This window comes from Pogona vitticeps, chromosome 3, assembly GCF_051106095.1.
Source record: "Pogona vitticeps strain Pit_001003342236 chromosome 3, PviZW2.1, whole genome shotgun sequence".
Lineage (NCBI taxonomy): Eukaryota > Metazoa > Chordata > Lepidosauria > Squamata > Agamidae > Pogona > Pogona vitticeps.
The window spans coordinates 112,009,200-112,035,101 of record NC_135785.1 but is presented as its reverse complement, the minus strand read 5'-3'; the positions used below and the strand labels follow the sequence as shown (position 1 = coordinate 112,035,101).

At 38.8% G+C, this 25,902-nt stretch overlaps 1 protein-coding gene across 32 annotated transcripts in view; it reads right to left on the bottom strand.

The window, feature by feature from the left end:
* KCNMA1 (potassium calcium-activated channel subfamily M alpha 1) overlaps positions 1–25,902 on the bottom strand; it is a 668,230-nt gene that overhangs the window by 93,391 nt on the left and 548,937 nt on the right. For 30 of the 32 annotated variants that reach the window (XM_072995024.2, XM_072995020.2, XM_078391063.1 and 27 more), the window contains one exon: positions 9,422–9,515. The exons of the other annotated variants lie outside the window; for them this stretch is intronic. In XM_072995024.2, coding sequence (XP_072851125.2) covers positions 9,422–9,515 — 94 coding nt within the window. The remainder of the gene's footprint in view (positions 1–9,421; positions 9,516–25,902) is intronic. 32 annotated transcript variants of the gene reach the window in all.

Sequence of the window (25,902 nt, the reverse complement as noted above, 5' to 3'; positions counted from 1 at the left end):
GAAGGCAGGGGTGGGGGCTGAAATCAGGCCAATCCTCAGGGTTATGAAATTCTCCGTGGCAAGAAAGGGGAAAATCAGCACACCCAGTCCTTCTGCGGTCTGGGTGTGGGATCAGGAACAATAATGATAATGACCCTTTGCTGAGAATGCTGCTTGTCTAGAGGCCAATGTCAAGTATACCATTCAGTTTGGAGTGGACAGGGACAAACTATTTGTTTTCTTTTCAGGCCCCTGGGCTCTGTCATATGCTATTTGCTTCTGCATTAAGAGGCCTCGTCTCAGTGGGTCTGACATTTCCTCTTCCTCTGCGTACTGGACTCATAGAACCACAGCAATTCAAGCACTGAGGACTAGAGGCACAATCCACCAGGGTTTTTTTGTTTCCTCCCATGTAACTCTCACTGAAATATATAGGAGATAACAGAAGAGCAAATATGCTGTAATAAAACTCCCACCCTGGTTCTCAGTGCTCTTTAGCATCCCCAGCAGTTGTTTACAAATATTGTCGGTTGGTCTGATAGGTCTCACAGTTTTGCTTTTCACTAAGGATTCAAGATAACCCCTTTTTGACATCCATCCATAAGAGGAACCACAAATCACAGTCATGGTAAAGGCATCTGTGAACTGCAATGATATGAAACAATCTGGTTCTTGTAAAAAATTAATTGAACCTAGGGGATGGCATCAGGTAACATTTACTTTCAGCTTTGGTATCCAACGCAATATTAATATTTCAGCTGTACAGAATCTCTATTATTTTAGGATCTGTGGAGATAGTGCAATCCTGTGCAGAGCTACTCTGATGTAAGTTCTGTTACATCCAGTGGGGCCACCTCAAAGATAAGTTTGCATAGAATTGTACCATAATATTTTTAATGGGATCTGTGAAAATAGGGTAGATACAGAAAGCAAATATTTTTGAATTAGTTTCTAAAAATTGGATCCAAATTTACCACATTATGATTTTTCATATATTTACCCTTTTATTTATGTTCATCGCTATTTCATAGAATTGCTATTAATGCCCTCTTCAAATAGTGATACTGAATTTCTGTAGCTCAATGCTGCAGATCTGCTGTTGTTCCATTCTTATCAGGCATGTTTAGAACCTGAACCATCCTGTTGGCTAACTGTTTATTTCTTGTCACGTGGCAGAATTAGATGTTACATCCTTTCCTTTCTTTTTTTTTTTTTTTTTTTTTTTTTTGTAGTGTGGAAGTAAGGTTTCACACTGTAATGCTGGAAGACTGCCCACAATGTGCTTATTTGTTTATTCATCTGGAGACTTAAATAATGATATATGCATACAGCTACTAGTTTTGAGCAGAATGTTTTCCAACTTAAAAACTACAGCTTAAATTTGATAATATCCCATGTGAGCATTTCTTTAAAGAACTGGATGAAATTAGAAGATAATAACCTTTTTGATTTTGGGTTTCCTGGAAAACCATTGTTAAAACCATTCACAGTGCAGTCAGGGAAAGGCTAGCCCTCTCTACAGACTTACATCACTCAGCACTCCTCACATACTGTCTGTTAAATTTCATAAGAAATATGAAAGAAATATTTTTATTTTTGTTTTTATTTTATTTCATCTTCATTTTATTTTATTGTATGACGTTTTATGGTATCCCTTATTGTTATTCATGGTGTATTTCTTACATTTTACTTGGTAGCTGTCATTGTTGTTGTTCATATTGTCGTAAACTGCCCAGACTGGCCTTGGCTGCCAGATGGGCTGTATAAAAATCAAATAAGTAAGTAAGTAAGTAAGTAAGTAAGTAAGTAAGTAAGTAAGTAAGTAAGTAAGTAAGTAAGTAAGTAAGTAAGTAAGTAAGTAAGTAAGTAAGTAAGTAAGTAAGTAAATGTGTTTAAACATGTGGATTCTTCCACTCATGTAAATTATAATTACTGGGTCTTGCTTGAATGTTGCCTTCCACACGTACATTATACGAAAAATCAGACCAAATTATTCTTATGTTTGTATGCTTTGCTGTGAACAGCCCAGAGAGTGCTTTGAATTTTGGGACACTATTAAGTTGAAATTGATTGATTGATTGATTGATTGATTGATTGATTGATTGATTGATTGATTGATTGATTGATTGATTGATTGATTGATTGATTGATTGATTAAAAATGGAGGGGAGAGAGTGTCTAACGTTTCTAGGACAGTGACAGAGCTCCCTTCAAAAAATTTTCTTGCTGCAGAGCTCATGTAAACAGCTAATAACTACAAGCAACTTTTCTCACTCCATACCTAGATAGTTTCTAGGGGATGTAGTTTTGAGCCACTAAGAAGACACAGGTTTGAACACGGCACAGCGCGAGGGCAGATGCTGAATAGGGAAGCAAAAGACCTTTCTCACTTTCTTCTCCTCTTAATTGCAATGCAAGCCACAAAATGTGGACTTAAAGAGAAGGGGGGCAGATGGGTGAGATGGAAAGAGGTTTAAGAAGGAGTTTAGATTTTAACCAAAACTAGAGAAGAATTTCACTCCTTCAACCTAGCACCCAGCCAGACACCAAATCATCTGTTCTTTATACATATACAGTATACAGTGGCAATGGTTACTCTGACCACAACCAGTCTAACAGAATATGGGGGGTGATTTTGTTTCCTTCTCTCTTCCAGGGGAGTGGACTATTGCAGTACAGTGGTGCCTCACAAGACGAATGCCTTGCCGGACGAAAAACCCACAAGTTTTTTGCAATCGTGTTGGTGGCTCGCAAGATGGCTTCTTCTATGGCCGTGCTTTGCAAGACGATTTTTTTTTTGCAAGACCGATGCAAGATGAAAATAATTCATTCATTCTGCAAGACCGATGCCTCGCAAGATGAAAATAATTCATGCATTTCTATGGGATACCGCCTTTCGCAAGATGAAAATTTCGCAAGATGGTGCTACCCGCACAATGAATTACTTTCGTCTTGCAAGGCACCACTGTACACCAATCCCAAGCAGACCTGAGAAATGTAGTTTTTGCATAAAAAAAAAAAACAAATTTTATAGGCCCATTCTGCTTTGTTAACAGGATGCTAGCTACTAGAGAGAGATATACCTCTCCCATTACTTCCACCAACAGCCACAATCGTAGCATTAAACCCAGTGGACTCCTGACAGCAAATATATAATGTAATAATAATAATAATAATAATAATAATAATAATAATAATAATAATAATAATAATAATAATAATAATAATAATAATAATAATAATAATAATAATAATAATAATAATAATAATAATAATATAATTTGCAAATTAACATTTGAAGAACAGTTTCCTAGTTTGGATGTCATGAGAAAGTGTGGATCAGCAAACCTCAAATTCTTCCTTGAGGTGCCATGTGAAATGCATGGCAGGAGAGGGACAAGAAGGAAACAGAGAAACGAGGCTAATTCTTGCTCAGACTATTTTCTACATATACATCTTGATCTTTTTCACAAGAACTCAAGGTAGCATCTATAGTCTTCTCCTTTTACTTGGCCGGAACCCCATTGGGGATTTAAGATTGCCTAAGTGTAATTGCACAAATCATGGTAGCAAACTGCTGCAATTTATGAAGTTACACTTTTACAGGTGTTAATCCCCAACAGGATTTGGCCCACAAACCAGCACAAGGTTGCCCAGTGAGTTTTATGGCTGACACCAGGTTTAAGTTTGTGTTCTGTCTTCACAAGATGGTTTACAACTAGCCATCTCTAGAATTCTAGAAAATATTACTACATTCCCCCCCCCCCCCAATAAAACCTCACTAGATTCAAATGATCCTTTCAAATAAAAAACACAGTGCGAAGAAACAATATATTTATCCTGGGGAAGGGCTTCTCCAAGTGCTGGGCCCTAACCTGAGTACTTGCTAACTTATGCCTTTTGTTGGTGTATCCAATAGCAGGGCCTCAGGTTCAGAATTCTAAATGCAGTTTTTCAGTGACTTGCATGTAGGGACAAAGAGGACTATTGTAAGAAACATTGAAAAGATATAGAAGCAGCTGACAAAATTTGTTTTGCTTTTCTCCCACAAAAAGCAAAAATGGTGTCAAGATTAGGAACGCTGAAGTGGTCAACTGGAGAATATATTATCTGATCAGGACAAAATTAAGACATGACGAAAAGATACTGGAGAGCTATAAAGAGATGAAAGAAGAATGGAAGTTCCTTTAAAGACGAATCTTGAGGAAGGACTTTCAAGTTTAGAAGATAAAGTGAAGGCTGCTGTCAATGCACTTGGAAGAAATAAATTGCAATAATAGATGGGACACTAATAGAGCTATTTCAAGCTACAGAGACTGAATCTATTAAAAATCTTAACAAGCATATACCAATAAATATAGAAAACAAAACAAGGCCTGTAGATTGGAAAAATTCATTACTGATTTCACTAACTACAGGCCTATTGCACTAATTTCTATGCAACAGAAAGCAAAGTGGCATCCAGGATTTAACAGGAAAGATTTTTACCATGCAAGAAATGCCACATTTTCAAGCTAGGTTCAGACAGGGGAGGGTCACTAGAGATATATACAAAAAGAATTTCAAAAGAAAATCAACTGTGCTTTACAGATTAGTCCAAGGTCTCTAACTGTGCAGATCATGAAAAGTTATGGATCACTCGAAACAAAGGGAGTGTGCCACAATGCTTGATTGCTCTGTTGTGTATTCTATACTCTAGGACAGAATATGAAGAATCAAAATAGTTTCCAACTGGCAAAAGTGTTAGACAAGCTGCTTTTTATTTTTTATGTGTTCAGTTTATATGTAGAACACATACAGAAAGCTGGATTAGATCAGATGGAGGAAGAGAGAAGATTTGTGGAAGAACCATCAACAACTTAAGATATTCAGTTGTGTTACTGGCAGATGATAACAAGGACTTGAAACAATTGCTGAGAAAGGCTAAAGAAGCAAGTGTCCCATCAGGGATATAGTTGAGCATTAAGAAGAAAGAAATGATAACTATGGAAGAATTATATAATTTAAGTTGACAAATAAGAGACTTAAATTGTTAAGAGATTTTCTATACCACAGTTTAACCATCAAACCAAATACAGATTGCAGCCAAAACAAAATAATAAAATAAAATAAAAAGGGAAATTAAAAAAAAAAAAGACTGAGCCATTGGAACTGGAGAGAACTAGAAAATATCCTGAAATGTCAGGATGTAATGATAGAGATCAAGGACAAGATCATCTATACTATGGCATTCCTGCTTGTTATTAATGGACGTGAAGATTGGATAATTAAGAAAGATGAAACAACAACAAAAAATCAAATGTGATATTGTAAGAGAGCTTTATGGATTTTATGTACAGTTAAAAAGAAAAAAAGGTACAAATCAAATGAAGACTGATCTTTCATTGATGGGAAAGACTAAACTGAAGCTATAGTATTTAGACATATCATGAGAAGATGAGAGTCATTGGACAAGACAATAATGCTTAAAAAAGTGGAAAGCAGGAAGAAATGCAGAACACCTTTCATGAGATGGATTGACTCAGTAAAGGAAGACATAGCCTTCAGTTTGCAAGGCCTGAGCAAGGATGTAAATGGCAAGGCCTTTTGGAAGAAATTAGTTTAGAGGGTCATCATAAGTCGGAGGTGCCTTGATGGCAGAGAATAATAAATGGCGTGCAGGAGATAAGGAAAGGCTCAGGGCTGGCCACCAAGGAGGGGTGGTTTCAGTTCAGCAAACAGGCTAAGACGGAAACAAAACAAACTCTGGTTTTGGCCAGCCCCCCACTCATTGCCTGACCTATGTTTAGCAATTCTGATGTGTTACTGAGCAGACAGCTCAAGCTTGCAATGAGTAATCTCCCTTAGTCCCTCTTCAGCAGGCAATGAAAGCAGCCTCCACTTTGAAAATTCTTCCCCCATCATGCAAGCTGACACAGGCATGCTTTTCAAAAACCCACAGCCAATCTGTTGATCATTACTTATTTACAAAGGCCTTCGGGCAGAAAGTCCTGTAAAAACCATACTTGATACGGTATACACTAGCTTTTTCAGCTTGTGGAAGGAGGGGAAAAAAGTCCCCCTAAGGCTACCTCAAACCATCACTTTCTATTGCACATAAAATGTACCGTGTAACACTAAAGTATTTAATATATATGGTATAATATATCTACAGGAAAGGCATTTGTGTAGAAGTGTGTTAGCCTGTATTTGGTAATTTGATGTTTTGCTGAAGGCGATGACTTGAAAAAGCCTGCACCTAGTGCCGAGGACCTGTCATCTCAGTACCCAAGAGCCAGTAGAATAAAGAAGTACCCTAAAGCAGCAAAACTTTGACACAGCTTTGAAGCATATGAAAACAGTATAACTCTCCAGAATTATTATGACTCAAGATCAAAGAAATGAGGCATACTTTACATAGCAAACAGGGACAGTGCACTTCGCTCCAAATGTTGCTGTGCTCCCTTCCCTCCGACTGTCTCTCTTCCCATTTCTTTTATTTCACTTCTTTTACACTATATTTATCCGATGATAGGAAGGGGGGAGCAGAGGGAACTCCCATTTCCCTTCCTATTAAATTTCAAGTAGATAAAAATTAGTAGAGATGAGATGACACAAAGAACAGCAAATTGCAAATGATGGGCGAAACAACAAACACTGAGAGTGATTGTGCGCTCATTTGATTCTTCTCTCTCACCTCTTCCCCATAAACAACCCTTCAAATCAGTACTGCATTGATAAGGATTGCGGAACTTTTTGAAGAAGACGTTTTCATCAACACAAGGTCAACAAGGGGCTAAAAACAAAAGTCACCGTTAGGTGCACTCCTCCTTTGTGAATCAATCCTGGCAGTTCTCAATTCCAGTGCAAACTGCCTGGAGATACAATCATGCCCTCAGATGTGCCTTAGACTGCAGAAGCTATGAAACGGAATGGGCATTTCTTTAAGCAGCATTTGAAACTCTGATTCAAGGGACTGAAAGGTTCATACAGATTTATTCAGAAATACTGATCATTGCTACTAAAGTGAGATGATAGTAAAGCTACGTATCATAGTATGTATTGTTTGAAAATACATCTTCCTGCCCCTCTGTTGATTTAGACGTGCCACCTTGGATCTAAATTACTCTTAATTTCTATCCATAATCTTGCCATTATACACAGAAGAAAATGTACTGGGGGCCAGATAAGAGATACAAACCTTTTCTTTTCTCTTAGTTTTGCACATGAGGATGTGAAAGAGCAAATTCTTCCTATCCTGTTCAGGTATTTTGTAGCACATGCGTTAAGAGAAGTCAATGTGAATAAGAATCTTTTTTTTTTTTACACAGATTATGCAAAAATGCATAAAATAACACTTTAACATAAGTACCACTCTGATAGAAGTAAAAATAATTGTGTAAAGTGACAATAGCTGTTGTTTTGCTTCATTGGCTTTTAAGGACAAGATGTGTTGGAGGGGCATTCTCCTCTTTTTAAACAATTACCAGCATTGCTATGAAGATGTGCTTTGTTTCCCAAAGGTAAAGGACAAAAGTTTTGCACAGAGAAGCTTTGAACAAATTACAGAAACCTAGACAAGAATAAACAGCACTCTGTTTCTTGCTCACCTGAAGGCGAATAATTTCATGGGGCTTGAAATTTACCCACTGAGATGTCTCATCAAGACAGCCCATATCAAGAAGAACAAAGGAATGAGCAACTACTCTAGACATTCCTAATCCTGACCCAACATTTTTCCCAACAGCGCGCATGATGTTGTCACTGCACTGTCGCAACATTATTTGAAGTGCTGCCGTGATTTATTTACATATTTGACTTATACAATATTCTCTCTTTCTTCTAGGACTGGGAATCAAGGTGGTTTGCAACCAGATTAAAAGAGGTTTTTAAAAAAGATACAGGTGCAAACAGATTAAAAACTGGCAAAAATAAACACAAAATTATAGTGCTAAGATGTTTGCACTCAATATGCATTCACGTAGTGGCACTGCAAGTGGGTAAAACAATGTGTAAAAAAGCTGCAAAATTAACTTATTTAGGGGATTCAAGAGAAAGAAAAGTACAATCTCTAAAACAGCCTATCTTGACACTTCAGTGGGATCTCCTGTACAGAGTGTCCACCAGAATTTCATCCAACGTGAAAACGAAAGTGAAGTCTGTGGGATGTCAAACAAAAAGGCTGCAAAAAATTCTTGTTAATGGGTTTCCTCTACTGTATTTTGCCTAAAGGTTACATTTAGTCAAGTCATGTCCAACTCTAGGGTGCGGTGCTCATCCCCGTTTCCAAGGCATAGAACCAGCGTTTGTCCGAAGACAGTTTCCACGGTCACATGGCCAGCGCGACTAGACACAGAACACCGTTACCTTCCCACCGAGGTGGTACCTATTTATCTACTCGCATTTTTACATGCTTTTGAACTGCTAGGTTGGCAGGAGCTGGGACAAGTGATGGGAGCTCACTCCGTCACAGGGGATCAATCTTACAACTGCAGGTCTTCTGACCTTGCAGCACAGAGGCTTCTGCGGTTTAACCTGCAGCGCCACCACATCCCTATTAATTTGCCTAAAAGAAAAGCCAAAATTTGGAAATTCTTACCAGAATAAATACCTAAGGAACAAAGTGTTGTAATAGCCTAAGTGAATTGAAGTTTTTAAACTCAATCCCATTCCCATGTAAATTTCAGCAAACAGTATAAGGTCTGTCTCACCCTATCAGCCCTAGAAAACGTTTGCTCAGGAATTACCCCATAGAAATTATTATAAGAGAACTCTACTGGAAACAAATACTGCACACCTGAACATATGAAAGGGTCATTAGCAGCCTGGTATGTTTTCATCTCCGGTATTCAAAATAACAACAATCTTTTAGAAAAATCCTCATATTTTGTAATTAATAGAGCTTTTAGTCTCAACAGTACTGCACTTGTTCTGAACTTTGTGAGGCTGTTAAAAATATAATTCAAAATCAATTAGGAGAAATTTTATTTCAATCGACAGAGTAAAAGGAAGGTAATATACAGGTTCATTTTTGATTGTGACGATACATCTCACATATGGCCTTAAGTACAGAAAACAGTACTCAGAAGGATCCCGACAAAAAGCGAATTGCCCAAGGCAAACTAACCACATGAGTTCTTCTGATTGGTTAGTGCTATCATTAGTGCCACTGCTGTTTAAGAACTACACATGGACAGGACAGGGTGACAGCTAAGACTTTAAAGCCTATGTGTTTTTCAAACAGCTTTTCAAACTGTTTTTCATGACAGGTTTTTTTTCCAGCTCTATCATTAACTGCTGACAAGCTGACAGAGTAAATACTTCAATCTTTCAGAAACCATCTAACAATCTTCTCCTTTTCCCCACATCCCTGCCAACAGCCCCCCTCCACCTCATTTTTATTTATTTATTATTGGGGGAGGAGGTTAGATTAGGAGGGGAGATAAAGATATGAATTGCTTACCTCATCAGCTTGGGTGACGAATTGGGTGAATTTCTCATGCCTCCATTTCGCTGCTTCTTTTTGGGAGACAGCATCGTCGGCTGCTCGTCTTCAACTGGAAATACAGGCAGCTCATGAGGTTTTGTTCAGCACAAATTGTCACACCGAATACAGGTGGAATAGCCAAGAAGACACACACACTCAATTCCATTCATGCACTGAACTTTCATGGCTATCTTATTCAAGTTTAATAAAGACCAAGCTGATGTTAGTCAAAAGAGATCAATTGGAAAGCTGATGAGGAAGAAAAGGAGGAGGAGGAAAGGAAAGCAAATTCTGATTGACTTGAAGATATTCTGGACATGATTTCATACTTTTGTGAAAGATAATGTCAAGTTAAGCTGTGTTTCTGGAAACAGAAATTAGTATCCTGCGGCATAAACCAGAAGATTTAACATATTTAGAATCCAAACACTGAACGCTGCCAGCCTGCACTTTGCTAATAAAACTGATAACCTGATACTTCTTAAATGCCAGAGCACAGACTCTTCATGAAGGCATGTACAACATCCATTGCCTACGTAATCAGTGATGCAATAAATGAAAACTATGCCATTGTGCACTGATCTCCAGCAAACCTAAGTACTCATTGCTCCACCTGTTATCATGAAAGGGATGTTATCACAGGAACAAGCAGAATGGATTCATGGGACAGGAGAGCCTCCTGTATAACAAAGGATGGGAATTGTGAGAGAGACTCTTTAATGGGGATGAAGTACATTTTAAGAACAACAACACTGTCTTAAAACAAAACAAAACAACTGTTAGGATCGTTATAAATAGTGCAGACTTTTGCTGAACTCTGCATCATAGCTTTCTTTAACTTAGGCAAGTTCTTAACTACATATGTTTTCTAAAAACCTGTGAGTTTGCATTTCATTCCTAATAATGTTGAAGGCTCTATCATTTGTGCATAATTAGCTGTTTAGTTCTCTGCCTGTTGATGCTCAAAATCCTGTTCAGTAAAGTATGCCTGTGAAAGGGTGATGGTGTTGCCAGCAGGGGGAGATTGCTGATACAGTAATCAAAAGATTTCTGCTTAGATGTTGGGACTCACCCAGCTCGTTGGCAACTTGCCTATAATTAGTAAGCAACACCTATGACATAGGCCTTCACATGTACTACCAACAGGGTAAGAAAGTGGGATTTATTTGGAAGGAAGGAAGGAAGGAAGGAAGGAAGGAAGGAAGGAAGGAAGGAAGGAAGGAAGGAAGGAAGGAAGGAAGGAAGGAAGGAAGGAAAGGATCTTGTGACTAATTTAAATGCCATTTATTTCAATAGGATTTCGGCATGACAATTTGAAGGATAAGTTTTCTAACTGATGTTCTTTCTACCACTCTATCCATTTGCGCTAACTTCCACAAACAGATGGCAATAGCAAACTCAGTAAGCTTGTGCATAGTGTATATTTAGAAATTGCTTAAGGAACAAAGCAACTAAAATCACCTCTCTTTTTATTGCAAAATGTATCTTTCTACCAAAAAAAGAATATTTTGCATAACACAAGCACTGCTAAATTGAAAACATTTGAATCAATTAATTGAATCCAAAATGCAATATATGTAATTTTTCATTCCCCTCCCCCATTTCCTCTACACTTGACCTGTGGCATCTGCACAGATAAAGATACCTCTTAAACCTCATTTTGTGGAATGATGTAACAATGATGGAAATGTATCTCTTGATGACATACCTTTATGTGAAAATTTAGCAAAACTGTGATACATATATGGCATGCTTTAGGACACAATCTAAAAAAAATCAAGCATTTTATCCCAAATGATTTTAATGGCAGGGTTAACATATTCTTAACTTTCCTTCCTTTAAAATTAATGAGACTTCAAGGACTTGGCTTTAATGGAAGCATGCTCTCTATGAAATGAAATGAAATGAAATACCAGATAACTTCCAGGTAAGCCACAATGGTGGGAGAGAGGATAGGACACTACACTGCATATTTCTGCACACGCTGCACTGCATATTCACCCTTTTCATTACCAACAGAGGCTGCTGTTGGGTTTTGAAAATCCCTAAGCTATATCCCCACTGTTAGGCAGTGGGTTAGCACTCTACTCTTTCTTGACATCCTGGGCTGTGATAGATTCATTATGCACCTCTGCAGCAAAACACCACAAAACAGAGAATTATGGTTCAACTGGGTCAGTGAGCCCTTTTCGCCACCCTGTGCTGTAGAAAGCAAGCAACAACTGATCTACCACAGCAAAGCATGATAGGATAAGAAGAGTCAGTCCAGTTGTCTTGGCAACAGACATGTGCTCTCATCATTCCATTTAGAAAGAGGAGAAAATGTTTAGCTTCCTCTGATGTCACCATCGTCATGCAACCAATTATGATTGCTTATATGGTGCTTTGGCATTCTTGTGCTTCCTCTGTGCTTTCTATCTGGCGAGCAGTACTTGAGAAAGATGGATGAAAAGGCAGAAAAGGGATGGGAGAGAGGGAAATCAAGGCAGGAACAAATGGGGAAACTTGAGTTATGAACTATTATGAACAGAGCGTCACTATGAGAACCTAAAATGCCATTTACACTTCAAATATTTCAGTGGTGAAAATTTGATACTGCTGTATCTCAGACCATAGGACATCATGACTATATTACTCTAACCACACAGATCAAGTTTTAGTGAGAAAGATCCACAGTGTCGGAAATAGTTATATTATTATACTGAAGTATGTAAAGTCTGGAGACGAACAGCAAGTACAAGTATACAGAGGTACACTATGAGCAACTATTTGTAAAAGTGATTTATCAGTTACAGATTTCTCTCTGACAGCAAACCCCATACCCCTGCTCAAAATTTCATCTGGTTTAATCTGCCCATATTGCTAAAGAAAGCTGAAACACAATACAGTTGTTTTTTTAAAAAAGTGCAAGCACTAACTAATATGCCCTGGGCTAAACCTCTATTACACAGGGATCTAAAAAACAGCAAAAACTGTTTATTTAGGTATCTACTATATTTATTAACTGCTTTTCCAAATAACTGCTTCTTGACTGAAGCAATGTACAATTTATATAAAATATAAACAAATTACACATAAAGCAATAAAGAACAGTTTTTAAAAATCTGCCGAAGAACAAGAAAAATGAACACTGCTAGCGCCAAGAAATCCCAGTCTCAGCATGTGTTACAGTTAGGCGAATGGCAGGGCATTTTCTCTCATGGATGAATCTGGCACCCACTCTTATATAATTTTTTTTTTAACAGCAATTTTAAAAGTTAGGCGCTGAATGGATTTGTGCCAGCTGGGTAGCAGCAGGGCCACCAGTCTCCTTTCCTCCAAAAGCCATATTTCAGAAGCACTGGACAGAAAGGAGAACCGGGTGGGGGGGACACATCACACATGCCCCACATCCATCAGGTGGTTGAAGTGGGGATCAGGGCGAGGGTCTCTGACCTATTTCCCCCTTTGAAAAGCTGGGCAAAGGAGGATTTGGGAGAAAGGTAAGGATGGCCACTGTAACCACCTGACCTGATACTCTTCACTCAATAGAAAAAAAAAACAACACCTAACTTTAAAGGAACGAAAAAGGCAGAACAAGGCCTATCAATATGCTTGCCAGGGCTATGTGAAAGCTCACAGGGCATCTCTGGGCTTTCCCAGAGAGAACAACCCTAGTGTTGGATCTGTTCTCAGATACTGTCCAATAACTGGTGAAACACAGGCTTTCTAACCACATGAGCGAAAGTTAACCAAAATGAGGCATAGTGGGAATGTTTGAGGGGTAACATCTGCAGGGGCAGAACCATCACAGAACATATCTTCCTCCAAAGATCATTCTTCTTTCTCTCAGATAAGACTGCCATGTTCCAAACCCATGTTCTACAACCCATACCTGCCAAGTCTCTTTACTTTAAAGTGTATTTTGTTCAGCAAAAAAATAAAAATAATTTTTAAAAAAACTTGTTCCCTTGGACAATAATGACAAATCACAGTACATTCCAGTCAAAGTCTAAAATACCTGAAATATCATTAATGCAATGCAGTTTTGTTTTACATGGGTTACATGAAAAGATATTTCTTCCTTAACAATTTTGAAACAAGCATTGTCCACAGATTAAATTGCCAAAATGTATATGTACTAAGACTTACGACATACAAGTTGAAATGGTGTTGCTTAGTGTAATGTCACATTATAGTGGGCCTACCGAATCAGTAGAGATTCAGTGACTTAACTCCTCCATAGGTCTAAATGGGTTTACTCTAGCTGCAACTTACTTTAGACTTACTACACTAAGCAACAAGATATTAGCCACAGAGTCTACGTACTGCAGTAACTAATGAACTAAGGGAATAATTTTCTGTGGCTTGCTCCTAAAGCTGTTTTAAGTTTGCAGAACTGCAGAAAAAAATGAGCCTTTCAAATGTGTAAATTCTCTCCTAGACCAGCCATATTCTTTTGCCACAACTAGAAAATCTTTTACACTTTCTTCTTTTAGTGGACAATGATGAACCAGCCCATGATTTAACTCCTACTTGTTCCAAGCTTTCAGCCATAACAAAAATAAAGAAGCACGACATACATCTTCATTAGTATGTATTCTACTTCATATATTCTACCTTCCAGACTTCTGCATTAAATTAACTAGAGAATAATATGCATTTGTGTAGCTCTTTTGAAGAGTATATTTGGTAGTTCTCTAATGGAAGCTCCAGCACCTATTTCAGTGACATTATACCCCCTTCACATCACCTCTCCCTCACATGTACAGTGTGAAGGTGGAGGGGGACTACACTGGCTAGCTGTGATATGTTTATTAATGACCATTTCACTTGTATAGTGATGAGTCAGACAGATGCTGAAGGTGAGACAGAGAGACAGGTGGGTAAGTATAAAATCTTAGAATAGCAGCAAGTGCACATTTAGTTCCCAGAATAATGGTCCCACAAAGTTGGGTGGGATATGAATGTTCAGAATGAATGAATGAATGAATGAATGAAAGGGTGCACTGAAACAGCAAAGCTCTCTTCATGCACTGGCAGGAAAGAACTCTCACTCAGCCCCCTTTGCTGGAACAAATCCCATCTGCAGACCATGGCAACCAATCATTCTTTTCCTCCTCTATCATTCAACCTTCTTTTTCCCTCATGTCTCCTACACTTCAAGCAATTTTGCAAGGGATCTCTGTATTCTATTGTTTGTGATTGGTTAGCTAGCAACTAATACCCAGTTTTAAGCTAGGGACAACAACAATAAATATTCCACCAGTTATGTATTGTGAGTATAACAGAAGCAAAAGGCATGGAATATTATTATCAGTTCTTCAGTGAATGAGTGATGCTACTACTCTTCTTTGGAGGGGGGGAAAGACCAGAGATCTATAAAATATTGGCTGAAATCTTGTTGGCAGACCTGGCTGAATGTGATCATATCACTGACAGACAAATTGAATATCCAAGAAAATCTTTACTCTTTTTCCTCTTTTTATTGAATAGGCATATGTAAGCAGATATAAATGTGGTATACTGCTGTCTTCTGAATATCTGAAGAACTTAAACTGTAAAAGCATAATACAAAGTTATTGGAGTATGACTATGGAAACTTAACGAACTAAATGAGAAATATACTGGAACAAAACTTCAAAATGCTCTAACAAAACTCTAATAAAATATTAAGGTTCTTAAGAATGGAATAATAGGATTGTACCTAAAATGTTACAAAAGTCCCCCCCCCCCCGTCTTTTAAGAGGAAATCCAATTGTTGCACATATTGGATCTCCAAGGGTTTGTAATTTAAGGTGACACTATTGTTATTGTTTTGACTAAAATTTTGCAAGGTTTAGAATAATTAGATTCTGTAGCAGAAAAGATCTGGAATCCCAGAATCCTGGAAAGCCAGAATATTGTAACAAGAGAATATTGTAGCTCAAAGATACTGGAACTACAAAAGAGGCATATTAAAAGTCATGGAAAGATCACTTATATATTTACAAACTGTAACATAAACACATTCAGCTGTGAGGATTTTATGGTATAGTGAACTTGCTCAGCTGGAGAGCTAGGTAATTGTTTCAAAATGACTTTGGTAAAATATTGTTCAAGCCTGAATTTTAAAAGTATTTTCATTTTCAAAGCTTTTTTTCTATACTTCCCTTAATTATTTTAATATTTTATACCAAGACAGTCAGGTCATAGTGGAGAGTTCTGACAAAATATGATCCGCCTGGGGCAGGAACTGGAAAGCCACTCCAATATCTTTGCCAGGAATACCCCATGAACAAAAACAAAAGGTTAAAAGATATGATGCTGGAAGATGAGCCCCTCAGGTCGGAAGGCATCTGACATGCTATTGTGGAAGAGCAGAGGACAAGGACAAGTAGCTCCAGAGCTAATGAAGTGATTGGGCCAAAGCTGAAAGGACACTCAGCTGTGGATGTGCATGGAAGTGAAAGGAAAGTCAGATGCTGCAAAGAAAAATACTGAATAGGAACTTGGAATGTAAGATCTATGAACCCTGGTAAGCTGGATGTGATCAAACAGGAATAAACATTCATGGCAAGAATAAACATTGACATCCTGGGCATCAGTGAACTAAAATGGACAGGAATGGGTGAATTCAATTCAGATTATTTTCATATCTACTATTGTGGGCAAGAATCCCATAGAAGAAATTGAGTAGCCCTCATAGTCAACAAAAGAGTGGGAAAAGCTATACAGGGATATAATCTCAAAAATGATAGAATGGTTTCAATATGAATCCAAGGCAGACCTTGCAACATCACAGTAATCCAAGTTTATGCACCAACCACCATTGCTGAGGAGACTGAAATTGACCAATTCTATGAAGACTTACAACACCTTCTAGAACTGACACCAAAGAAAGATGTTCTTCTCACTATAGGGGATTGGAATGCTAAAGTAGGGAGTCAAGAGATAAAAGGAACAACAGGAAAGTTTGGCCTTGGAGTTCAAAACAAAGCAGGGCAAAGGCTAATAGGGTTTTGTCAAGAGAACAAGCTGGTTATCACAAACACTCTTTTCCAACAACACAAGAGATGACTCTACACATGGACATCACCAGATGGGCAATACAGAAATCAGATTGATTATGTTCTCGGCAACCAAAGATGGAGAAGCTCTATACAGTCAACAAAAACAAGACCTGGAGCTGATTGTGGCTCTGATCATCAGCTTCTTATAGCAAAATTCAAGCTTAAACTGAAGAGAGTAGGAAAAACCACTGGGCTACTCAGGTATAATCTAAACCAAATCCCTTATGAATACACAGTGGAAGTGAAGAAGAGATTTAAGGAACTCGATTTGGTGGACAGAGTGCCTGAAGAACTATAGATGGAGGCTCATAACATTGTACAGGAGGCAGCAACAAAAACCATCCCAAAGAAAAGGAAATGCAAGAAAACAAAGTGGCTGTCCAATGAGGCCTTCAAATAGCAGAGAAGAGAAGGGGAACAAAATGCTACGGAGGTAGGGAAAGTTACAGAAAATTGAATGCTGAATTCCGAAGTATGGCAAGGAAAGACAAGAGGGCCTTCTTAAACGAACAGTGCAAAGAAATTGGGGGAAATAATAGAAAGGGAAAAACCAGAAATCTGTTCAAGAAAATTGGAGCTATTAAAGCAACATTTTGTTCAAAGACTGACATGATAAAGGACAAAAATGGTAGGGACCTCACAGAAGATGAAGACATGAAGAAGGGGTGGCAAGAATACACAGAGGAATTATACCAGAAAGATTTGGATATCCCGAACAACCCAGATAATGTGGTTGCTGACCTTGAGCCAGATATCCTGGACAGCGAAGTCAAGTGGGCCTTAGAAAGCATGGCTACCAACAAGGGCAGTGGAGGTGATGGCATTCCAGTGGAACTATTTAAATCTTAAAAGATGACGCTCTTAATGCGCTACACTCAATATGGCAGCAAGTTTGGAAAACTCAGCAGGGAAAACTCAACAGTGGCCAGAGGACTGGAAAAGATCAGTCTACATCCCAATCCCAAAGAAGGGCAGTGCCAAAGAATGCTCCAACTACTGTACAATTGCACTCATTTCACAGACTAGCAAGGTTATACTCAAAATACTACAAGGTAGGCTTCAGCAGTATGTGGACCAAGAACTCCCAGAAGTAAAAGCTGGATTTCAAAGGGGCAGAGGAACTAGAGACCAAATTGCTAACATGCGCTGGATTATGGAGACAGCCAGAGAGTTCCAGAAAAACATCTACTTCTGCTTCATTGACTGTGCAAATGCCTTTGACTGTGTCCACCACAGCAAACTATGGCAAGTCCTTAAAGAAATGGGAGTGCCTGACCACCTTATCTATCTCCTGAGAAACCTACAGTATACAGTATGTGGGGCAGGAAGCAACGGTTAGAACTGGATATGGAACAACTGACTGGTACAAAACTGGGAAAGGAGTATGACAAGGCTGTATATTGTCCCCCAGCTTATTTAACTTATATGCAGAACACATCATGTGAAAGGCTGGACTGGAGGAATCCCAAGCCAGAATTAAGACAGCTGGAAGAAATATAACAACCTCAGGATTCCTTCATCCAGGGGCACCCTTTGTGAACCAGGAGAAAAAAGCATAAGGATTGAAAGCTGGAAAATCACCACCATCAGTCCCTGAAACCTAGGAGTGGATGTGCTTTAGGAATTTTTTTATTGCCCTGAAAGTGCAACAGTTGATGACATCATCCTTCTTGCAATGCATAAAGTTGTACAACTGGATTTCTGCCATTATGTAATACCCTGTTTCCCCAAAAATAAGAGCTAACCTGAAAATAAGTGCTAGTATGATTTTTCAGGATGCTCCAAAAATAAGCCCCAGTTCAGTGAAATCCCACCCTCCACCACTGTGCAGCAACCAGAAGATGACAACATGACTCTGTCTGAATAAATGTAGATTGTTGTACATGAAGAAAATAAAACGTGCCCTGAAAATAAGCTCTAACGCATTTTGGAACAAAAATTAATATAAGACCCTGTCTTATTTCCGGGGAAACACAGTAGCTCATATTTATATTTATAATATTTCATAATAACTGTTAATTGTTAACATTGCTTATTTGCTGGATTTCATTTTAATTAATAATATTTTAATTATTCTTGCCATTTCTTCACCGCAGTGGAAAAGAGCTATCCTTACTTCTGTGAACAGATATGTTTATAGAGATTTTTTTCTATCCTTACTTCTGAGAAAAGATATGTTTATAGAGATTTTCTTAGTTCTGAAATACATGGGCGTTCACAAATTTGGCACCTTGTATTCTGGGATCTGAACTCCATCCTGTTATGAGTTCTCTCACATACTCTAAAACCTTAGTTTTTTGGATAGTCTTAATTGTAACATCCCTGCTACAACCTGGAGCTCACGTTTTTCTAATAGGCACAGCATCAAAGAGTTTTATCTTCAAGAAAGAATCTGTGTCGGAAAGGCATCAGACACTGGCTAATGAGGCTTCAGATTACACTAGTTTAGACTGTAGTTTAGTTTAAAAGTCACAAGGATGTTTTAAAATCTTCACTTCTTCCCAAATTTATATATATATATAAAAGATTCATTGTTTCAATGACATAACCTCCAGACAATGTTCCATGAATTGATTTAAGATGTGCTGGTAATTTTAATGGTCTTTATGTGAAGGCGAACATCTGAAACAACATCTTACTGGCTTTTATCCTCAATCCTTCCTCTAAGCAAAATCAAGAAAATGTTTTCAAAAAAAGGAATGGTCAAGGTCTTCAGCCATTTAAAGTATTTTAATATGCTTATAAAAATAAATCTGTCACATCCTTTATGTCATCTATATCATCATCAACAACAGGGGCCTTTAACAAAAAAACAAAATTTTTACTTATTTGAAAATAAGTTGTAACAACTAAGATTAATTGGACATTAATACAAAGTTGTATTTTTGCCAAGCCTTTTGGTTAAAAAAAAAAAAGATTTCAAAGTCAGCCAAACATGAAACACAAAACCAACCAGAAACCATTAGTTGACTAGCTATCTCGATTAAGGTATTAATCGCTACATCTGGCAAAACCCACATCTGCAAGGACTTAGCAGAGCATTAGTAATGTCATTTTCACATGGAAAATGCCCAGATTGCACAACCCATGCACAAAAAAAATTTTCTGGTGTCTGATGCATCCAGCTATGGGGGTACCTACGGAGCACTTGATTCAGCCCCAGCTTTCTTTTTTGGAAACGGTGGCATTCAGTAGGTAGGCCGAGTGCCCTCTGAAATCTACAGCAGGAGGCTGTTCTTTGCTCAACAGAGCCCAAGAAGTTAACCTGCAGCAGTGAGGGATTGTTGGGTACAAGGAGACTTCCTTTACGGTTATTAACAAGCGGGACTGGTTCCTGGATTCCGTCAGTGGACTTCATGCCAACCACTGCATGGATACTTGAGCTCTTGAACTGAACTGAGAGGTTTGGGTAACTTGGTTTAGCTTCATTCTTTACTTCTAAATGATAAGGAAAAAGTGTCAATTAATGCTTTGTGTGTTAAAACACTACTACTTGGAGCTGGGCTGGAGCAATTCTCTAATGGATGAAAGGGTTGCTTTAAGGGAGATTGATCCCAGCAAAATGACCCTATCCTGTATGATCACATGTGCACTTTTGCTGCCATCTGATCACAGTCTAGTTTCTACGGCCAGCAAAAGTAAATACACTTCACACATATGTCCACATCTGTAGAAATTGATTTTTAGTTCAGTATTTTCACCTATGTAGCCCCATCTGCAACACTTTCACGGTTTGTAATCCACAATAACCTTTTAATAACACATCAAAACCATTTTAGTCTGTTTCATACCCGATCAAGCTAAATGATGTTAAATTCAGGTACTCTGAAATAGGTGAATTATGGACCAGACTAAAAGCAAAGTGTGATGCATATTTACTCCCCCATAGTGCCTAAAGGACACACTGGGCAGTTTACATTTTAATTATGCATGGTACACATTGTCCCCCCCCCCCCCGTGAGCTAGGTACTCAGTTTACCAACCTTGAACGAGCTACCTGAGCAGAGTCTTGGCTGCAGTACTGCAGTTTAACCACTGCACCACATGAGTCTCCTAAATTGCAATCGACATGCCATTTATTCCAGAAAGGGACAAATTTGTTTGAACTGACAGTAGATCTGTGATTTATGGCATAGCTTGGCTTGTGACTTCACTATTGTATTAGTTGCACCACCAAACTTCTTGTTTCTATGTCCATTGTATACCAATCTAATCTGGCTTCTTGGACTTCCCCTGATGATCACCTCTGACAAACGTAACCTCTATCTAGTGTGATCCTCAGAAAGCTTGCCACTGGTAGCTAAAGAACACAACACTGTACCGAAAGCAGGAGAGAACATGTGTTCAGAGCTTGGCTATAGCAGTGCTTCCTAGCCTTCCTAGATGTTCTTGCACTACAACTCCCAGAAATCTTGGCCAACAGAGTTAGTGATGAAGGCTTCTTGGAAGTTTTAGTCCAAGAACATCCAGGAATCCAAATTTGGGAACCATTCTTCTATAGGTAAACATGCTTCATCTGAAAGTCACCCAAGACTATCTCTCTTATCTGAAAAGCTCAATTAAGGTTGCTGTAAGTTTGTTCCAACTTGATAGCACATAACTAACTATCTTGCAAATAGCAACATCATAAATGTCAGCAAGAAGCACTGGCATGGGAAAGTAGCAATAAATACATAAATATAAAATAATAAAACAAATAACGGGGGGGGGGGGGATGAAGAAAGGACAGCAGCTTGTTTCTTCGTGGACACTCCTAAGAACTACCATGGTAGTACACTAAGAATCGTGATAAGAATTCAATAGAAATGTTGCATGAAGTGGTGCCAAGTGAACTGCTGCCACTACACATGCTAAACTGCAGTGAACATTATCCTTACTATCACAGAATCATAGAATACTGTACTTGAGTTGGAAGGGGCCTATAAGGCCATCGAGTCCAACCCCCTGCTCAATGCAGGAATCCAAATCAAAGCAGCTCTATCACACCATTGTCCAATTTTCTCTTAAATGCTTCCAGCGTTGGAGCACTCACCACCTCCCAAGGGAATTGGTTCCATTGTCGTACTGCTTTAATAGTTAAGAAGTGGAGCAGTAGAGACGTTTGGTACCCACCCTTCACAAAATTAAGCTAAGTTTTCTTTGCTGGAGATAGAAACCAAAGGTTAATTCCTAATTGGGCAAATCAATGAGGTATGAATTAAAGAAGAGATAACGTTTCCACTGTGATATACCTCCATGTCAAGGCAAGTATACCTCTGCATAACTGTCACTAGGATCAACAGTGTGGAGTGTCCCCCCCTCGCTGCCCTTTATTGGGACCTATTCACAGGCACACTGCTGCTCTGTTACAACTTGACTAGTTTTCTGGATACTTTCTATGGCTTTCAAGGTTAGATCTCCTTTCCTTCCCTGGAGAGGGGGAAATGGATCTTAAAAACCTCAACTCAGGCAGACTGCGCAAGTCTACACATTTCTGACAATAGCCAGAACTAAATATCATGGCAGAGAAGTGGCTGCTGCGGAACACGGCAGTCCCGTTCTGTCTCCTCTTCTCTCCCAGTAATGCCAAGTGACACGAAATGCATGATGTGTCATCATCACCCTTTGAGATTCTCCTCTGCCTCCTTTGTTTCACTGGCTGCCACTTGGCAAGGAAACTCGTAGCATGATGAGATCATATATCACATTTCCCATCAGCTGACATTACTAAGGAGAGGGTTGTTTTATCAGTAACCAGCGACTACAGAACATGTGTAGTGTCAGTCCTACATACAGTAAGTATGAATGTTATGTATATGGTAGCCACAGGCTTCCAGTACAGCACTCTTAACAGGTCTACCCTAGGACAAAATGCCAAGCTTCATGTATGGGTTATGTAAAGATAATGCCAGACTTTCATTCATGTACCTCCTTGATATTTATTTGCTGTATTCAAGATCATTTTAATTATACTCAGGTCCCGAAGCATTTTTTTTTTTTGAAGCAACCAATTTGGATAATTGGGTATTTCTATGTCAATGGCAGTTTCTGCCATATTCCCTTTGAATGTGCACTTGCCGTAACTGGAAAAAAGGGGCTTTATGTAGCTTTAATCTAAATATAAGAAGGCATAATACCAGTGCAGCATTTTGAAACAAATGGCTGAAACTAGTTCCTATATGATTTGCCTGGAGGCACTGCCAAGAATGCATTTAAAACAAAATGATTTGAAGGAAGGAAGGAAGGAAGGAAGGAAGGAAGGAAGGAAGGAAGGAAGGAAGGAAGCCTTCCTAGCTATTGAACCTATACTTAGAATTATTCTGCATCTATTAGCCATAATGACTGAGGATAGCAGTATATCAATCAGTAAAAAGGTGCGAAACTTATATTCTTCTTATCTTCAGATTTCTTTAATTGTCCTGAACCATGACTGCAGGATAGTATAGGCACATTTTCCACAATTCACTACCATGCTTTCATGGTCAGTTAAGCACCAACAAAACTAAACAATTCTAACTTCTGAAATTTGAGTGATGATGAGCTGTGCATAGTCAAATGCAAAAAAATCAATAGGTGATCCGATTTATGGTGATCAGAGTAAGCTTCGATCCATATACCAGGAAAGTGTGTGTTATATCCCATTTTCAATGCTGATGTCTGTTTAGACTTATCTACTCATGACTCTTGTGAATCAGGCAACTGAAAACACCCACAACAATTCCTCCAAACTGTCAGCTATTGCTGTGATTCTACCCAGCACCCTCTGTACAAGACAACAGATTAACCATTAGACTAGATATGTTGAAAATATACAGCTTCAACCTTTCCCCAGCTAGCTCTGAGCGATGTATAGATGATTATTTCAACCGTCAGCTGCCGCATAGACTTAAACCCCTGCACAATAACTCCTGGATTCATCTGCCCCTTGTCAAACTCACACAGCCTTACTTTGAGGATACGTAGTATGGCAGTTTCACTGCGGATCTAGAATAATCCAGACGGCCGCTGTCTCTTTGTTAACAGGAAGTTGAACTGATGAGTTTGTAATGCATTTCTTATCAAAGGTAGTTACAAAAAATACACTTAGTCAATTTAGGCTAGAGTTTATCATACACTCAATAAGAGTTCAATCAAAACATTTCCTTAAAAATCATTCCGTTTGGGTTTTTTTTTTTTGCAGCTTTCATTAATATTTCTTTCGCAAGCAGAACATGCACTAACATCATTGATTAGAACGCCACAATAATGATTATAATGCAAGCTTCTGGAGCCTAATGACCTCCAGATATATGGAATACAACTCCCATCACCCCCAGTGAACATGGCCAATGGGAGAGGATCCCTAAGGTCCAAAACATCTAGAGTGTCCCAACATCAGGTTGGGAAAGGCTGTGATTCTGTAAAACAGTAAATCTGAATGAAAAAAAGGTGCAGTCTTGTTTAGGTATGATAAAAATCTCTGCCTTTTTTTTCTCAATGAGAAAAACTGTGAGTATTTGCTGCAGGTAGCAAGCGTCCTAAACAGATGTGTAAAAAAATAATAATCATAAAATCAGGTTTTTTAAAAAAATGTAAGTGGATGCACATGATTATATGTAATTACACAGCAGTTGTGCAACAAAAATCCACATCTGAATTCTGCCACTCAGAGGGACGCCAGTGTACTGTGCAATTAAGCCCAATGCAGGCACTAAGAGGCACAAGACATGCAACAACTAATTCTGAACTTAAAAGCCAGCATATCTATTTCTGAAAATAGGTACTGTACACGTGTACAGGAAAATGGAAGTAAGTGGGCAGAATTTTGACATCACATTGTTAAATAGGGGGACAAACCACCAAGAGCAAACACCTTACATTTGAGCAGCAGTTGTCTTTTATCCCCTTATAACCAGTAGCCCTTTGTAAGCCTCCCATTCAAAGAGTGCTTTGTTTTGCTTGTGCACCTAGGAAAAAAATAATACTGTCTACAGTCAGACATAAATCTAAATTAAGGTAGTGCTGTTTTGAATGCGCGTGTACCTGTATACTCCCCTCTCTTCTTGGTGTTGTTCTAGTGAGGATACTGGAAGTGTCCCTTTTTAATTAGTCCCAGCATGTTGTTATAACCAAATCAGAACAAATCTTGGGAAAAGCCACAATTATAACACATGGTTTAAAATGGCTTGTTTGGACAGACTGTAGTAACTAACTGCAGCTTTTTCCCATTGGAAGCAACAGTTGCTTGAACTCCATGGTAAGTGCTTCCAATTTCTTTGAATGGGCAGTGGGGGGGTATACTGAAAGTATACTGAAGATCCTACATCTCTGGCTATTCGTTCTGGCCTACCACCGCCTACTAACATTGTTTATGATAAACATGTTAACAGCTTCCAGCAGACATAACAAAAAAATAATAATAATAATCCAGCAAGCCCCTGGTAAATCACTACAGAAAGCTGCAGTCAGCCCAAGGCTTCTAGACCTGCCACTGTATTTCTGGATCGCTCCAGCATGCTCTTGGCAGGGGAAAGATGTTTTAAATACCAGGTGGTGTCTTCCAGCTCCTCTCAACACTGCAGAATCACATATGTTCAACTCTTCTTCTTCCCCAACCCACCCGTTCTCTCCTCCCCAGGTTACTATGACTGATTGGTCTTCCTCTCTTGCTTGCTTCCTCTGGTGCCCTTCTCATTGCTCCAATGTGGACTCTTACCATTTTCAGGGGAAGGGCCCGCCATTTTTACTCATGTTGTGTTGTTGTTGTTGTTGTTGTTGTTGTTGTTGTTGTTGTTGTTGTTGTTGTTGTTGTTGTTGTTATTATTATTATTATTATTATTATTGACAAAATACCATCCATAATGCTGTAAGTATTGGTCAGGGTCAGACCTGGAATCTGGTGTTCCACCCTTGGGCAGCTGCCAGGACTCCAACTGTGAGGCCCAGTTGTGTCTGCTCTGGGCATCCTGGAATGTATGGCTGTACATATTTTAGGGTACTGTGGGAAATGTTACATGACTGACTTGCAGCCACTTGGCAATGCTGCCAGGTGAGCTGCAGCCAGGAAATCCACCAATGGCACACCAGCTTTACTTAAATCCTAAACCTAGCTCTGATCAATATTCCAAATGACTTTATAGAAGTCCCCACCCTATACCTCATGAAATAGTTCACCACAAAATTAAGAGTGATCCAGAGTAGCACTGCAACAGATAACCAAGAGCTGCCACCAGGGGAACAAATACATTGCCCTCTTTCTGCCATGAGAAAAGAGAAGGCCTTTCTGCTCACATAGATATCTGAGATGCTGTCTAAAGTAATATTAATATTAATTGCAATCATCATCATCATCATCATAACTTTAATAAGGTAGTGGTGGAGATGGTCAGTGTCCCATCATATTCATGCCATGAATGATTCTATTGCAGCTGGAAACCTTAATTCTCTGCCTGCCCCTAGAAAACTGGC